At 46.6% G+C, this 18,549-nt stretch overlaps 1 protein-coding gene across 1 annotated transcript; it reads right to left on the minus strand.

Moving 5' to 3' along the window:
- Nucleotides 1-1,339: 1,339 nt before the first annotated feature.
- Nucleotides 1,340-8,173, minus strand: COPS8 (COP9 signalosome subunit 8). The gene is made up of 8 exons (XM_085065807.1): nt 8,016-8,173; nt 6,869-6,939; nt 6,096-6,144; nt 5,819-5,951; nt 4,836-4,943; nt 4,535-4,597; nt 3,354-3,395; nt 1,340-2,705 (listed from the first exon to the last, which is right to left on the minus strand). The coding sequence occupies exons 1-8, from the start codon at nt 8,091-8,093 to the stop codon at nt 2,626-2,628; spliced, it is 624 nt and encodes a 207-aa protein (XP_084921933.1). The 5' UTR covers nt 8,094-8,173; the 3' UTR covers nt 1,340-2,625.
- Between the last annotated feature and the right edge of the window lie 10,376 nt (nt 8,174-18,549).

The raw sequence follows: 18,549 nt of genomic DNA on the forward strand, positions 1-18,549 counted from the left end.
AAACACTGATTTACAGCAACATCCAAACTGTTCTCCTGCAATTCCTGCTGAGACTTTCTTCTACATGTGCATTCTGCTTTCATTTTCTTTGCTGCATTGCTGGCAGCTCTGATGAGATACTGGAAAGTCTGTTAAATTGGTTATTAAAGGCCACAGAAGGTATCCATGTGGATCTTCAGCAGGGAGGGATATTCAACTCTTCAGCTTCCCCACCCAGTTTTTCCTGTTTTAACCACCTTGGAGCTCAAGTAGCTTTCCCTACAGAGACTGGAAGTGTGGGTAAATCAGCACTGCTAACCCATATAAGAGAAGATAATAAAACGCCAAGAAACAATGTTCCATTACAGGTGGGATGCAGATGAAATGGAAGATTGAAATGGAATGAAATGGAATTCCTTTTTGCCAAATCCTTCATGAACCTCTGTTCCCAACTGAATTCCTACTGGTGTCTTAACTCAAAAGTCCTCCCACTCAGCCCTGTACTTGGAAGAAATCCAAAACCCACGCCAATTGCTTCAATTAAAACAGCAAACACAAGCACAAAAATACTTCTTTGTTGAGTTGAAAGCATAGAGTTATTGCAGGCCAGGTAAGGATTCAAATGCCTGAAGATGTCAGTTTAGGAAATAATTCACACAATGTTTCCCAAGGTAGGGCTCTGGATGGGGAAGCACAGAGCTGCTCATCTGAAGACAGGTATTTGTGAAACAAAAGCCAGGATAAGGGCAATGAGGATGAAACCCATGTGAAATAGCTTGGATTCCAAAGTAGCACAAGGCAAAAAGCATGGCTGGGAACACAGTACTCAAAACAAGTTAGGAGTTAAGGCCTCACCCAAAGCTAACAGCCAACTTAAATTTTACAGCAGATCAGAAATCCCAATTATCAACTTGTTAGAACAGGGCAGAGTCAAACTCACTGCATTTGACATAGATGAGACACTAGATTTGAGACAGACACAGATTGCCAGTGTCCACATTGCTCCTCTCCTACTACCATTCACTGAGAACAATAATTGTTTAATTATGTCTAATTTTCATTTCTCCAAGCAGCGTTGTATGCTACCAACAAGTGCAGAGATGCACAATACACACACAGAGGGGAAATTTTCACTCAGCTGTTCAAATAATTTACACCAAGGAATACTTCAAGACATCTGAAGGGCACCAGTGTTTAATACAACACCATACAACTGCTGCACACAAAGCTGTCAAGGCATAAAATATTGCAGTAATACTTAACTAGCCCTATCCAAATTAGGCCAGTTAAGAGCTCATTAAAAAACTCACCAAACCAGACCCGTATGCTGCAGAAAATTTAAAAAGTCAAGTGCACAAGGTCAGTGTAAACATGTTCTTTAATATCACTGAAGATAAATGTAGCAATCCAACTCTTGGTGAGTTTCAAATAAATAATCATTTTGAGAAAGTGATTACATATAAAGGGAGCTCTCAAGGCAGCAGAGCACAGTTTGTAATTCCTCCCTGCTAACACTCCCAAACAAGAGAATGTACAGTAGGCAGTGCACACTGGAAAAACAATCACAACACGAGGGCACACTTGCCAGCTTCCATGGAGCCTCTGGATAAGATTTCAGAAAGGGGGGAGAAGTAAATGGAGACATGCACTGCCCTTTAAAGCACCACTCTTTCTCCACAGCCTTTTTACCAATGTAACAAAAACGGGAATAGAATTCATGTTTGCTTCCAAAATCTACTCTCAGCTCAAAGATTACCAGAGCAGTGCTCTGACAGAGAGAATTATTCCTCAAACTGATGCTGCAGCACAGTGCATCACCCCCCTTCCCACCCGGGCTCTGCTCTTCCTCTAACCTTGAAATTCCTCTCCAATCACTGCCAAAGTAATCCAGAAAGCTTAAAGACAGGTAAGAATTGTTCTTTCTTGTAGATTAGATCCTGGCCCAGTGTACTGAAAAGGAGCAAGACATGGCAGGGTGTAGAGTTACCCAGGAAAATATCTGGGGTCCTATGTCACTCAAATAAAACCTTCCAAAAGTCAAAATACTTCCTCAAAGTGTAGATTTGTCTTTGTTAAACAATTATTTTGCTGTAAAAATATGCCTGATGTGAAATTTCTCACATCTGAACAAAAAGATTTAACAATCCAGAAAGAACAAGAAAAAAGATCAATGATAAATATGCCACAAAACTACTTGCAAGAGAGTTACTGCAAAATTGTTTTCTTTCTCTTTCATCAAAATATTTTCTCTCTGTAGATATAGGCTAGGCAGTCTTCCACTCTGTCCTCTAGTTCAACATGCAATAGATCTGTGATAAGCACTGCAGTACTCACCACAGAACTGTTTCTTCTCCATTTCTAACACACCTGAAAAAGGTTCTGCTTTGAGTCAATTTAAAAAACTGTACTATGTAATACTGCTGTGTATGCTGTGTACCTACTGAATAAATATTGCAGGAGTTAAAGGATTGTTTCACTGCTAGCTGGGCTTTGGCAAAACAGGTGGGGTTGACATACACTGGATACTTCACGCTTTTGAGTGGGGGACGCTGCAACATTTAACAGATACGGAATAAAATAAATCTTAGATCTAAAACTGTCAGTACACAGGATTTCCAAGTTGTTCTGAACACAGGAGCAGAGTGATCAGTTTTCCAGGAAAGCCACATAGTCAGTCAATCTGGCCAACTGCTGTTCATTGGGAATTGGTGGGACCGGAGCAGGTTCTATAAAGATAAAACAAATGCATCGTTAATGACATTTAGAAAGCAAATCCATCAGCAATACCATCCATCACAAAATTAGGGAAAAAAAAATTAAATGCATCTGGTTTTTCTGGAGGCAGATCTGAACTGTATGTTCTACCTACACAGCTCCAGCTGACATAATTCCTCTGTTATCTGCAACATTCAGCAGTCCAAGAGTTACTAACCACAAAAACTGCTGCAACAAGTTCCGCTTGTCAGCGGCCTCCAGAATTTCTTTGCACACACTGGAGTCTGAATAATGAAGGCTGACAGTATTTAGACTTGAGAAGAAAGCTCCTGGAGCTCTCTGGCTGCTCCTCCTTTCCTTGCAAGCTGCCCTTCTGAAGGCCCCAACCAAATCTGCTGGGTGATCTGACCAACTGAACACACAGGACTGCAGCGATGGAAGTGGGAACCTCAGGAGTGTCAGGCACATCTTAAAACACGAGGGAATGAGAGGGAGAAGCATGTTTGCACAGCACCTGGTTGGGGTGGGTTGCTGTTTCTTATTTTGGAGGGGGTAGTGACAACATTCGCTTCTCTAGGACTCAATTCCCACTCTGTGGTGCTGGTGACATTGTTTGTACAAGTTTAGATAAATCCATTATAAAATCCAAACAAAAATACCTGATGAAGGAAGGAATCTGTTAAAGGAAGCTTCTAGCGCACCTGGAGAAAAACATAAGAAATCAGCTCAGTGGACCAATTTTAAACAGTTCTATGCAGCAAACCATGATCAAAAGGTAATTAAAAATAAAAACTGTTTATTAATCACACTGTACTTCATAAGTAAAAAGCAGAATATCCAAGGCTTAGCTGCTTCAAAAGCTATTAGAGCCTCCTGCCTCTTTCTTTTGCCTGAGTAGTAGTTCTTGCACTTACTTTTGGGAAAAAAACACATGTAAGTAATTCCCATTTTTTTAAGCTCTGCATATTTTGCAACCAGTTCATAAAAAACCCTGCCTGATCATATATAAAATCTCAGGGCTCTGGTTGGCTTTGTGCCCTTAGGGGTAAATTTCAACACCTGGCACCTGTTTATTATGGGCTCTGAACACACCCAAAAACTCTGCCCATACAAACAGTGTCATTTTTTAGTCTAACAGATCTCGCTCTTTTGGATATGCTGCAATTTGACTCCTTCTGCCAGAGATGCACAGAGCAGTTTAAGAGCAGCTGTTTCATTCTGCTTTTATAGCTTAATATTTATTTTTGCCTCAGCCAGCCAGATACAGCTTCAGAAAAAAAAAAAAAAAAAAAAAAAAAGACAAGTATTTCTGCAGACCAAGCTTTGCAGGAACAGATATTCTGTTATCAACACCATGACAGTGAAGATCCAGAAGAATTAAATTTTAAAAGCAAAGGAAATTATACCAACAACTAGAGCTCCTCAGAACACAAAGATTCACTAAATCCCTGCCCAAAGAAGTTCTAATTCTCCTGAAGAAAAAAAAATCTCTGGTTCAAGATGGTCTATTTTTGACTCATCTTTATTAGATTAAGACATGTCATTTGAGGTCATCCAGTTTATGTTCCACTGAGGCAGAGCTCAGCAGCAGAGAGGGAGGAATCACAGCATATCTGTCTGCTTTTGTTTAAAGACATTTATGTGAGGATGTAGCATAATCCAAAATACTTGTAAATCCAAACCAATTCCTCACATTTTACACATGCCCCGTGTTTATAAGCAGCATGAGTGTCCAAAAAATATCTAATAGAACCCTGTGAAAAGCTGTAATTAAAAACTTAACATCTAATTCCTAGAAAATGCTGAACTCAGTGTTTGATGAAATAACAGCTCCACCCACCTGGCTTTTTAGGCATCACCATGCGAGTTGCAAAGTCTGCTTGCCAGCCCTGCTCTAGGACACCTGGAAAGGCATTTGGACATTTGTAAGATATAGAAGGGGACAATAAACAATGATAAATAGAGGCAAATAATTTTTTAAAAAATTAAACCATTATCCAGAACCAAGGTATTGTTTTCTATTCACTGCCCAGTCACTTAACAACCCTGGAACTTGTAGATACATTTTTATTAAGCATCACTTGAAGCTCTCTGATCTCATCATCAGTACGGAAATTACTCAGGGAATAGATGCCAAGTACCTTTTACAGCTTCTTCTACAGGAAGGCCAACAAAGGCTGCAAAATCATCTGCAACTATTGATGTGTAAGCCTGGGAAACCAGTCCAAAGGCTCGTCTCCTGGTTGCATCTAGGGAGAGACAAACACAGGAGACAAGAGACTCATCTCCATAGCTGGGAAATCTGGGAATATTTCCTCAATTCTAACACCTTTGGAAAAGCACTACTAGCCTTCAAGTGAGCACTTCAGAAGTTCCCCCTCCCTGCCCACAGTTCACAGTCAGCAAGCAGAGACAACAGCTTGCTCTCTGCCAGGACAAAACCCCTCAGAGCCAACACTGAGCCTCCAAATACAGCTTGCAGCATCCTGGGCTCCACCACCAGTACATAAAACACTTCAGGACACTCTGTATATGATGGCATTCTCTGTCTGCAATAAGCTAAAAACTAATTAACCATTAATGGCATCGAAAAATCAGCTGTTTCTAAAGGTACAGAGAATTTGTTATTGCAGAAGACCTCTTTGTAGCAGTCTGCACTGCCCTCTAGTAGCGAGACTCGGCATGTTACCATTACACAGGACAGAAAACATTTGTCTGAAGTCACATGTCACAGAAAAACCTTCCTGTAAGCACCCCAAGGTTCTGAAATGCCAAGCCAAATTCCCTAAAGCACGGGTTAAAGTCTGATAAAACTGGGCAATAAATGGTCTGGTTTGCTATTACAGAACAAACCACATGGTTTATGAAATTCCAGTGTCAAAGAATACACAACTACAGACAAAATCCTAATAAAAGCAATTTATCTGTTCCTACAAGGTTTTGTAATGAGCTTTTTATTTACACCCAATACCTAAAAACCTTTCAGGAAAACCAACAAAAACTTGGCAACAGTTTTCCTGACCACTTCTGGTTTCTTTGTAATTAATAATTTGTCTGTTTGTGTTGGAGCACACAGAAATAATTCCAGGCAATTCCCTGCTCCCTGCACAAGCTCAGTTTGTACCTCTGAGTGCTTCCATGATTGGTTGGATAGTCTCAGACCACTGGTGTGCACTGATTGCTGTGTAGATTCCTGGGAAGTCCCTCTGCCAGATTCTTTGTCCCACTGACCAAATTGCACCAAGTTCAGCATTTGCCTGTTGTGACCAAAAAAAACCCCAAGTGTTAATCCAGAAGAATATTGTCTACAGTGACCATATCTATGAACCCATTTCCACTCCAAGATTTTCAGAGAACATTGCTGTGCAACAAATACGAGTTCAATTTGGCCCAGTACTTACAGATTTGATGGCAGGAGGGATTCTTTTCCAGAGATAACGTGCATTATTCCTTAAAAAAAGAAAAAAATAAGTTAAAAACACTTCTCAGGCACCAAATGTTGCAAAGAGACACCAAAAGGTTTGTTCAGATGCTGTAATGAATACTCTCTGTGCTTTAAAATATTCTTTCTAGGAAGGAATATTTGCTACTGAAGTGGAACAACAGAGCTGCTCTCCAGCAGACAACACTGGACTGTCATAGCACAACAAACAGTTCATTAATTACCTCATTTAACACCTGTTTGGGAAAACATTTCCTCACTAAAACCTCAAGTTTAGTGCATCAAGTTCACACAGGGACAGAGAATAACCCCCCAGACCAAATTCCCAGGATCTCTGCTTCCTGCAAATTTAGCTGCTTCAAGCCAACAGTACCCTTTATTTCTAACATGGACAGTCCAGAGTTATCCTGCTGGAATTTAAACACAAGCAGCAGCCTCAAATCCAACTCTAAACACATGCAGCCCAGAACAGCTACAAATCCAAACACTGAAATGTTTAACACTTCCCAGAGGAGCCAGTTTCACTATTTAAAAAACTTTATTCCTAAATAAAGTTCAAAAGTGTGGGGAAGAGCAAAGAGCTGTTTTCCTGCCAGCTCAGGGGGTGAAAGAGACTTAATCCCAGGAATATGATTATCATTTTGTGTAAACACAGCATTCTGTTGAACACACAACCAGCTCCTAACATTGTGGTGACAAACCCAGAGTCACACATCGAGACAAGTCACTTACATGTCATTGTGCAACAGGTACAACGCCAGAAGCTGGCCATAAACAAGGGGTGTGGCAATTCCTCCAGGGGCCTAAAAACAAACAGAGATCCTTGCTTTACAGACTGGAAGAGGGTGTGATGCCAAACACAGCAGGAAGCCAAGTTTTATGTAAACTGAACCCTCCAATACAACTGATTTTTTTTCCCCTCACATAATAGGTCTGGGAATTTTTTTTTAAATAAAGTAAGGTTATATCCTCCATTACTCTCTTCTCAAAGCTCATGAGAGTGGCAGCTGCTGGCTTCTCAGCTCCTCACAAACAGCTGGTTTGAAAATGAAATTAAATCAGCCCTGACTTCATTTTACCTTCAGCTGAACTTCAGCTCAGGCTGTTCCACCACAGTAAAGCTTCCCTGCCCCTCCTAACAACCCCGAGCTAAGCTTTGGCCACTGACACATTTCACAAATCACACAAGGAACACACACCTGATTTACAAAAAAAGCTGTAAAAAAAGCTGTAATAATTTAAAAGCCAGAAAGGTTTCCAATAAGGCTTTAGGCCGTTTATCTAGAGACAGAGCAGCAAGCATTTGCAGGAAGCCAATTTAGCAGCTTCAATTGCTAAGGCAGCAGTGGCTAAAATCAGGATCAGAAGAGTTCAGGGAGAGGAAAATTCAGAGTTTGCCCTTCTTTTGCATCCCCGCAGTGGGATGCACGAGCTCCAGGTTTAGAAAAGCACTGGAAATGAGTGGATATCAACTGGGAAGAGCTTTTGCCATCCCCACGTATCTCCCTGACAGTGCCTGCAGCCAGGCTTCGACACGCATCAAGCAAGAGAAGGTAAAACAGGTGGAGGGAAGCTGCCAGTGAGAGCTGCCACGGTAGAACTGGAAATAAGGACAACTCCCCAAGCCTGGCTCAGGCTCCACTCCCCTTGTCCCAGCGACGTTGAAGGCGGAACCACACAAACTACCCCCTCGTAGTCCCTCCGAAACGACGTGAATAATTACATGGAAATACTCCTTTACCTGCAGGCTGCGAGTTTCTGAAGGGCTCTCTGCGAGCCCAAGGGGCAAGATTGACACTGAGCCCTCTGCCGCTCACACACACGCCCACGGCCCCTCCCCGCGTAACACCCGCGCCTCCAGACCCTCCGGCCCCGGCACCTCCAGCTCCTGCGTCTCGCACTGCTCCAGGAGGCGCCTGAAGCTCACGGAGCTCTCGGCCATCACCGCCACCGGCATCTTCCCGCACGGCGCCGCCCGCCCGCGCCAGGCGCCCGCTCCGCACGTCACTTCCGTCGCCAGCCCCTCCGGCACCTCCCGCCCGCCTCTCTATGCTCCTGGAGGACCGCGGGGGCGGGCCTGGGGCGTGGCCAAGGGGGCGTGGTCACTGTGTGTGGGCGTGGCCAAGGGGCCGTGAGGGGCTGAGGGCGGCGCGCGGTTGTTTGCTGGTGGCGACGATTAAAGCCCTTTTAAACCCCGTTGTTTCTGTGTAATGAGCAGGATTTCCGTGTCATGAAAAGAACTGCGCGTGTTTGGGGTGCAATGAGGAGTTCCGCGTTCGGTTTTTTGTCTGTATATGTCGTGTGTTACGGGGTGGATTAGACGGGCGCCCTCCGTGCCTTATTGCACATTACATGTGAATAAGGGATGTGCTTAAGGGATACGAAGTGCCTTTCCAGCCCAGTGCCCGTTTCTGGTGGGTGTTAAAAGCATTTTTACTATTGCATTTCTTTATCTTTGTTCCCTACAAAACCCCCTGCTTGCAGAGCAAACGGTGAAAATGCTGGAGATAAATCATTCATGGAATATCCTGACATGGAAGGGACCCTAAAGGATCATCAAGTCCAACCCCTTTACCTGCACAGACACCCCAGCAATCCCACCCTGTCCCTGGCAGCATTGTCCAAGCGCTCCTGGAGCTCTGGCAGCCCTGGGAATGTGACCATTGCCTGGGGAGCCTGGGCAGTGCTCACCCTTTCCCCAAGATCAGCCTAACCCTCCCCTGTCACAGCCCTAATATACACGGTAAATATGCAATATATGGACAGCAAGGCATTTGTATCTATGCTTCTATCCTATAAAAGAGCCCGCAGTGTGCTAAAATGGCATTTAACAGCACATTTAATGCTATTTCAGAGCCGTGGCTGTGGCCTTTCCATGGCTCCCCATCCCCAGCGAGGTCCCATCCGGCACCAGGATCCCCAGCCCTGCCCAGCTTTCCCCAGAATCAGCCTCAGGAGATGTATTCATCCCTTGGAGAGGGTTGAACATGTTTGCTGATCAGTTTGAGGCACAGAAAAGAGTGGGAAATGGCAAGGTTGTCTCCAAATCAATGTAATTACCGAGGCCACAGATGTAAACTTGTGTTTTTGGGGTAAAATTAACCCGGGGGGCTAATTTTCTGCAAACCTTTGCTTTCTGATACAACGAATTTGCTTTCCACCATCATCCCGTATTCCTTGAACAAAAGCTGACCCCAGCCCTTCCCACCATCTTCCATTCCGAGCACTGCCCTAAACATCATCCCCCATTAATTCTTCCATTAATTCTTCATGGAGGGAGTTTTCCCGAGCTGTGCTCAAGAGCTGCACCACCTCGATGCAAAATTCGGGTGTTCGGGGTGAAAAATGGGAGAGTGGTGCAAACCCTGACCCCTTTGCCCCTCCCGTGCTCTGGGAGAGGTCTCGACTGTGGAGAAATAAACCTAACACGTGCTTGTGCTCGCTTTGGGATTGAAGGATCATCTTGAAGGAGTGCTCCAGGCGATGGCACTGCTGCTCCGCCGGCTCAGGCATCACTTTTCCCGGGAAACAACCTCCCATCCCGCTCCCGTCCCCGCCAGCCGCATCGATCCCGACGGCCCTTTGTTGCCGCCAGCTCTGTGCCAGCGCCGCTTTGACATTCGGACATCTGAGAGGAGCACTGTCCTCACCTTTTGCTCCCATTCCCAATTATCTCGTGTTTTTTCGGGAGGCGAGGAGGGGAGCAAAGCGGGCGGCAGCTTGTGATGGTGCCGGTGGGAGAGCTTCCCTCCCTCAGGGCTGGGGTCAGAGCATCCTGGACTGCCAGCGGGAACACGCCGGTTTGGGAAGGATTCGTCTCCTGGGGGGATGTCACGGTGCTAAAATCCCACAGGGATCCCGATTCCATCCTCCTTCCTGGTAGGTCCAGGTGGGGAGGCACTAGCCGGTCCCTGGCACTGCTGGCTGAATCACAGCCCCTGGCTGTGCTCCTTCTCCCTGCCGGGAAATCCTTTCATTTTGGGGGGGAAAAAACCTGTAAAAATGGAACAGAGAAGAGGTTTCCTCAAGAGGGCACTAGCTGCAAGAGAAACTGCCTAAAAATCCAAGGAAACTGGACATGCAAACATCCCACTGTCCTTCCCACCCGAGAGACTCTGTCCATTTGAGGGGAAGTTCAGCTTTAACATTTCATTTTGCTTTTCATTTTGATTTTGGAACACCAGAGGAAGTGTTGCTTCCCAATGTGCTGAGCTGAGCCTCCCAAATCCACCAGCCCCTCTCTGGAACCAATTCCTCGGCATGGGGACAGCCAGAACCTACCCTTCCTCCCTCTCTCATTTCCCCATTTTCCAAAACTGTTTAAGGCTGTGGTAACATTTTCAGGAAGGAAACATGCCAGAAAGGAATACACTTCTTTTTAGCCACCAAAATAAAATACAGCAAATGTGTTGTATTTTCAGGGTTGTTATAAATCAGGGAGGTTTGGAGGATGTTCCTGGGGTTGTTTGGAGCCTGGCCTCGGTATGGTGGCATCATCCAGGACCTCTGGACACTGGTGGAGATTGCCTGAGCCAACATCCCAGAAAACCACAGGACCATTTATATTACTCAGGAGTTTCTCTTCAACTCAGACACCAAAAGAAGAGGCCAGACTCATAAAACAGCTGAGCACGTTGGAAAATCTATCCCACTGGCAAAGCTAACCACGTTAAATTAACAGGAAGGCTCCTTGACTTGACAGCATCCTGATTTTTGTTTGGCCCACAGGCTTGAAAGGCACTTAAAGATGTGGCCGCCAGCTGCTGCAGAGGTGTAAAGTAAATTTAATGTGATTTTTATTCAGCTCCTGGTGATGATGGCAGGAAAATCTCAGCATCTCGTTTGTGCCTTGCATGAATTTTAAAGCAGGGAGGGAAATGGATCCCAGTTCTGCCATCCTGGACAGTCCCAAGTAGCTTTCAAAGCGATACCAAGGCATTTCCAAGAGAAATTAGCAGAGATTTTGTGACAGGGCTTCATTTTCCCAGTCATTTCCATGTGCTGCTGCCTGTGATCTGGAGGTACCCTCTGGAAAGATGATTGCAAGTGGTTTCCCTTTCTCATCTGCTTCCAAAGCTTTGTAGAGGAACAAAAGACTCATGATGGGGAAATTAAGATGCCATGGCATGATATGGAACAATAGGATAATAATTTAATGTGAAAGTTAAAGAAAACGGTGCTAAAGGGTCAAGCTGAACCTCTCCACACCCTTCCCATTCCCTCAACAGCGTGATTGGCATTAGCTGGGCAGATCTGAGCAAAAGCTGGATCCAAAGACGTTATTTCCTTCCATGACATCAAAGGGGAAAACGCCTCATTTTCAGAAGCTGTGCCCATGAAAGGAAACGGCAAGCAGCTGATGGGAAATTATCATTGCTTCTTCCCCAAACAAGCTTTTAAAACTCTTTCATTTCCATAGGGGCGTTGGTTTAAACTCCAATAAACAAGAAGCTCTCTGGGATATTTGGGATATTGCTTTTGGGTTTTTTTTTTTTTTTGCTGTCCTCATCCTTAATTTTTCAACTCAAAGCCAAGGTCTTGGTTACACAAGTTTATACTACATCATGGAAACCTGGCACAGGTTTCCTAGAGAAGCTGCAGCTGCCTCTGGATTCCTGGAAGTGTCCAAGGCCAGGCTGGATGGGGCTTGGAGCAACCTGGGACAGTGGAAAGTGTCCCTGCCCATGGCAGGGGATGGAATGAGATGAGCTTTAAGGTCCCTTCCAACCTAAACCATTCTGTGATTCTAAGATTCTGTGAATTAAATGTAAAAATTCCTAAGTCAGGGAGGCCGAGGAGCTTGGACACCACAAAGTGACCTGAGTGGCAGGAGGTGCCAAGGGTGATCCCCACAGCTGTCCTTGACCATGGGGCTCTGTGTCCTTCTGCCACTGCTCTGGAGCAATTCGCCCCCAGGGTTGAGATTTGGGGGTCACTGAGCTCCTTTCTGTCCACGCTGAACCCTTCTATCCCCTCCTCTTGTCTTCCCTTGGCTTCTGCCAGAAGCTCTGGAGGCAAAGGTTGCCCTTTCTTAACCTGCCAAGGGGATAAGAGACCCTCTGTGTATTTAACCTAAACTTTGTTTTTATGACTTTCTAGGCTTGTCTGTACATTTTCCTGTTTTTGCTTTGTTCTCCGGGATCCTCAGCCAAGTTTCTGTCCCCTCCCTGGCTCCTGGGCCAGCAGTTCTTGCTCTCCACATATTTTAATCCTCTATGGCAAAGAGCTTTGTTACCTTTGAGCAATTTAACAGCTCTTCTCTTGGCTGTTCCCTCACCACGCTGCTCCCTCGCTTGGAAATCTCTGAAAGCACCCAAATTCTGGGAGATAAAGAGAGGGTGGGGATTCCTGGTCCATTGTGGGGTGTTTGTGGGGATCAAACATCCAGCATGGGATATTTCTGGGGATGGAGTGGGACAATCCCAGGTCAAGCACGGGCTGATTGGGGGATGGAAGGTCCCTGCTCCAGCGGAGGCATTTGAGGGATGGAGCAGGAGGGTCCCTGGACCAACAGGGCGCCGGAGGGTACGAACTGGGGAGAGTCCCTAGTGCAGTAGGGAGCATTTGGGGGATGGAGGGAGCGATCCCTGGTCCAGCTGGGGCAGTTGAGGGATGGAGCATCCCCGTGCAGGAGCCCCTCTCCAGCTGATGCCCTTTTCAGCAGATGGGATGCTCGCAGTGTGAGCCGAGGGGCTCCTTTAGCCTCCTGCTGGGGAGCACCTCTCCCGTGCCAGGCAGGGAGACGCTCCTGCAGAAACCTCCCTGCGCGGCTCAGCATCCCTCCTTTTAACAGGAACGCGATGCATCGCCGTGTCTCCCGGGGCACGCTTTAAGATCCGCTAATCCCCCGTGATGGCACGCGTGTTAAAAAACACCTGTCCCCCGCCAAAGCCACCGGGACAGCGGGCGAGTGTTCGGGCGAGTGCAATAAAAGCCGCAATTAGAAAGGCGGGCTTTGATCTCCGGGAGGGAAGGAGTTCAGGCAGCTGTGCCGAGACCTCTCCCGCAGACACTCTTCTACTTCAGTAACATCCGAACAAAGAGGATCTTGTGTCAGCGGCGCCTCGTTACGGTCCTTCTTCCCAGCCCGCGGCCACCTGTCCCTCCCCGCCGCCCCTGTCGCCGGGGTCCCTTCCCGGTCCCTTGCCCGGCGCTGCCGGCGAGGGGCACGAATCGGATTTCACGGCCCCGACGCTTGCGGGGAGCTGCCGGGCTTTGCTCTCCATTACTCAAAGTGTCGGTCGCAATGGCCTCTTTGTTCCGCCAGCCCTGCCGGCCAACAGCTGGGCTCTCCATCCAGCTGTGCCGGGATGCAGCACGGGACCCCCTGTGCGCGGCACTGGGGACTCCAATGAAGGGACACTTCCCCTTCTGCGTGAGGTGAGGAATCCCTGCGGCATCCTCGCTGCATCCCACACGAGGATCCTGGCCCAGAAGGGGCTGAGGATTGTAGCCAGGTGGGGTTGGCCTCTTCTCCAGGTAACCAGCGACAAGACAAGGGGAAATGGCCTCGAGCTGTTCCAGAGGAGGGTCAGGTTGGACATCAGGAGGAATTTCTTCATGGACAGGGTGGTCAGGCATTGGAAGGGGCTGCTCAGAGAGGTGCTGGATTCCCCACCCCTGGAGGTGTCCAAGGAATGCCTGGATGTGGCACTCAGTGCTCTGGGCTGTGACAAGGTGGGGATTTGGCACAAGTTGGGCTCAAAAGCCTTGGAGGATTTTTCCAGCCCAAATGATGCTGTGATTCTGTGGAACTCCTTTTGGTGAGATACTTGGGTGAGACTGGAAGAGGAAACATGTTGCTTATTTGCTCTTTGATTTCCAAGGATCAGCTCAAATCTGCATCATATCAGCAGCATCAAAAGGCCAGAAAAAGGCAGAATAACTTCCAGGGGCTGTAGGAATTGTTAGACCAGACCCTGGATCTCTCTGGGTATGGAAGGAGCCAGTGAGATGCTGTACCCTGCAGTCTGCTGTAAATTTTCATAGAATCTCAGAATCCTAAAAGGGTCTTTGTCAGCAGGATGGCAAGGGGGAGGAAGTACTTCTTAAAACAAACTTGAAAACCCCTTCCGGATTTTTGCCACACTATCCCCATAATTCCCGGAATAAGGTGGGCCTGAAGAGGAAGAGAGGTGGATACCAAACAAGAGCGGGGAGGGGGGAAGGGAAAACCAAGCTGTAAAAGCAATCAAGGATGCCACACAGAATAAATATTTCATGGCACAGGCAGGCACACCCCAGGCTATCCGAGCTCCTGGGATGGAGAGGTCACTTCCCATCAGCTGGTGGCTTCCTAAGCTGAGAGGAGAGGATGTCCCCAGTGCCCCACTCCCAAAGGCAATGTCTCAAAGAGCCCACAGCCCTCGAGGGTCATAATTTTGTAGGATATTTGCTTCTAGCCTAGCTGTGTGCAGTGGGAGGTCCTGCTGTTCCTGCTATTCCAGCCCATGCTGGTCAGGAAAGTGTCCTGCTCTGTTCTCTTGCTGGTGGGGTTCTGTCACCTCTGTGACAAGGTGGATGGGGATCAAACAAGAGGCAAGGGAAGGGTTGTGGCCACCAGGATCTGGCAGCTGCCCCTGCCCTCTCTCATGGCTCACCGTCTCATCCCCAAAGTTTGCTCCAGGCAACATTTCCCAGGTAAAAACCCCAAATCCATTCTTTCTCTTCCTCTTTATTTCCGTGGAAAGCCCAAAAGAAAGGAAACGAGAGAAAGAAAGGCAAAGACACCTCCCCCTAATGGGAAAAAACATGTTTTTCACCATGATCCAACAGGATTTTCACTGGTCTCCTGGGTGCAGAAGGGTGGGATCTTTCTGACACATCCCAGCCATCCTCCCTTGCCTGGGGCGATGCTCCTCGCTGGCTGTGGGAGGAGAGCAAAAGTTTCTCATTAGAGAAGCTTTGGATTTATAACAAACATCGTACATTTGTATAAGTATTTTGTATCTTAGAGAGGGAAAACTCACTCTGGAAGAGGTTTTATTTAGCTGAAAAATGACTTTCCATCGACCACAGCAGATCTTTGCCTGTTAAGAGGGATGGGGTGTGAGACAAAAATCTTCCTGATCTGTCCAGCTCTTCAGGGCTGTGTTTTGTGCACTGAGCAGGGATTTATTCCTTGTTTTCTTCAATATCTTTCACAATATCTCAGGTAATAGCAAATCTACCACTTAAAGTTGGAAGGATTGTGGATATACCTTTATCTCTGGCCTGATCAGGTTTCCTTCTTCATTAATTTCTCCTGGGAAGGACAGGATGGCCAGTTGATCCTGGGTGAAACCATGATTTTATATAAAATTATATTTTCTTGGGGAAGAAAATATGAAGGACAACAAATGGAAAAGGAGAGCAACAGCCAGGGCAAAGGAGAATGGCTTCCCACTGCCTAAAAGCAGGGTTAGGTGGAATATTGGGAAGGAGTTCTTCCCTGTGAGGGTGATCAGGCCCTGGCACAGGGTGCCCAGAGAAGCTGTGGCTGCCCCTGGATCCCTGGAAGTGTCCAAGACCAGGTTGGATGGGGCTTGGAGCAACCTGGGATAGTGGAAGGTGTCCCACTGGATGAGCTTTAAGGTCCCTTCCAATTTAAACCAGTCTGGGATTCTATGAGGTTGCTGGAACTGTGGAAACCCGTTGATGCTGACACTGTGCAGCCATTCCTCCTCTTCCTCCTGATGTTTTCTCCAGATCTTAGCTTCTTGTAGGATTTTGTGGCATTGGATATGCCAAAGATGTACTATATCAATAATGTACTATATCAATATGCCAAAGATATGCCAAAGATGTACTATATCAATAATCAATTTCATAATCCCCAGAGCCCACCCCTTCTGCGCAGTTCATCCACGGATTGAGCATCATCAGATACACCCATGGACTGAGATGAGGATGAGGAGCAAAGGGGTTTAGAAAGAGATTAAATAAAGGCCTGAGGGTGGGTTTCTCATCATTAGACAGATGTGAACCTGCTATGGGTGCGGGGCTGTTTGCAGACAGCTGGGCAAGGGGCACTGTGAGTAATTCCCCTTGTACATCTGCCTGTGTCTGAGAAAGGATAACACTGGGCAGAGCCAGCTGGAAAAGAATTCCTGGAACACTGAGTAAAAGCTGGCCAGGCAATTAGGATCGCTCGTACACACTGTCCACATTTCAAGATGAATCCCCACCCCGCTCTCCTCCCTCTTCACACCCTTTCCTTCGCAGTTCCTGGCACTGCAATGCTCTGAACAGCGATTTTTTCATCAAAAGCTGAGCTGAAACTGCCCTGCAAACACATCCATCCTTCCCAGAGGGCTGGGATAGGGAAACATAGCTATTCGAGAGTCTCCTCTGGGAGCTCCTCTCCAGGGGGATATTTTGGGATGCACCCAGCACCTCCATATTTCACATCCCTATTTAATTTAAGCGGCTGAGCTGTTTATTCTGTAAGAACACTGTGCTTTTATTAGCCAGTTATTTACAGTACGAGGCATTCCCCACCTCAGGAATGCTGGAGACCATAGGACAAGGCTGTTTCTTTCGGAATCTGCTCCAATTTGCACTAACCATGGAGCAGGGATCCCTAAAAAGGCTGGGGAGCAGAGCAGAGCCAGCAAGAGCGCTCTGACAACACAGCCTTTGTAAGGTCTTGTGCTTCCTTCCCTAAAAACACGGGCTGGGAGCAAATCTGATATAGGGGGGGTCTTTTTTTTAAGGAAAATCCCATGGGTGGGAAGCACAGAGCCAACCATTGCTCCCCATCTTCCCATGGGATGTGCAGAGCTGGGAGCAAAAAGGTGCATTCCTCAGGAGGGATCTGGGTGAGTGCACGTGGAAAACATTGCCTTGGGGTTGGAAAAAACCATGGAAAAAAACCCCTGTTTGGGTTGGTTTGGCACTGCAGGACACCAGGTTTCCATGCCGTGCCTCAGTTTCCCCCTCTGCAAATGCTCCTGCTTTGCACAGAGCTCTGTAGACAAAAATCCTCAGCACACCATCAACTCCATCAGAAAAGTCCTACTGTTTCATCCCATCCACAAACACTTGTAATTTTCTTTTACGAGGACAAAGCAAGATTTAGGAATTGTTTTACGGGATGCATTTCCCCTCTGTGGCACCCCAAAGGTCTCCTAGGGAACCCTGGAACACCAAACATATGGATGCAGCGACAAATAATAAGAAACAACAGTACCTCCATTGTTTTGTGGCCTTTTATAATCCATCCAACGATTTTAAAATAAACTAGATGGAAAATAATGGAAATTCCGGGCCCTGGAACCCATTATTCCCACATGCCAAGCCCAATGCTGCTAAGTACAACAAGGACCCCAAAGTTAATGAAATTCTTGCCTGAACAAACTTTTATCCTGCTGTTTAGTAAAATGACTTGTGCATCATAAAAGCACCATCACTCAAGCTGTTAAAATGGTGTCTGTGGGAAGGAAGGCAAAGGAGCAGGAGGAATATATTTGTTAAATTACATAGAACCAGCAATATATATTTAAAGTATATCCTATATAGGTTTAAAATACATCTTGATTAGGTTACTGGAGGTTGTTGAGTTGAAAGCACGAGGGTGGATTGATCAACTGCTGTGCCAGCACTTGAGATCTCCAATTTAAATTTATCTCCAAATTTTCACTGATTTTCATACAAAACATCCATCCATCACCCTGCCACACCTGGAAAGGTTCCATTCCTAGAGCAGTTCTTTGGAAAGAAATGTTTCGTTGACATCTGGTTGAATAAATGACCAAATCACTTCAAAGCCCCCAAAGGAGCATTTTTTTTGGAAGAACACGTTTTTAATGACAGCATCCACCTAGTTTCTAAAATTCCTGATGATCTTCCCATTCTGATGAAAGATCTGTTCTGCACGAGAGGAGCTTTTACAGAGAAAAAAGCTCTTCCAGCCGGCCCTAATTAAGCTTTGCTTTGTCCAGATGAAGAACATTTCTAGAGCTGGGTTTTCAAAGCCCATGTGTCTGGTCCAGCTTCCCTCCAAAGGAATGGAAAACCCCCTTGGAAGGCTGGAGAACACTGGTGGATTTTGGAAGCCATTGCAGGGAACAAATATTGATTATTGCCATCACATCCCTCTCTTTTCCCCATCCCTGGATGTGTTCCAGGCCAGGCTGGACAGGGCTTGGGCAACCTGGGACAGTAGAAGGTGTCCCTGCCCATGGCAGGGGGTGGGATGAGATGAACTTTAAGGTTCCTTCCAACCCAAACCAGTCTGGGATTCTGTTGGACAACCCCAACAAGGATTCATTGGCACAAGGAGCCTTCATCTGCAGGGACAGGGCACAGCAGGAGATGGAAATCCCCTGGATTTAAGCACATGCACAACCCTTAATGAAGCACAACAGGATGTTTGCCCCTTCACAAGCACCCCCAAAACCTGGCTGTCACCCACCCTGGCTCTCCCTTCCCTG

Source organism: Lichenostomus cassidix, chromosome 7 (assembly GCF_008360975.1).
Source record: "Lichenostomus cassidix isolate B80296 chromosome 7, HeHo_3.0, whole genome shotgun sequence".
NCBI lineage: Eukaryota > Metazoa > Chordata > Aves > Passeriformes > Meliphagidae > Lichenostomus > Lichenostomus cassidix.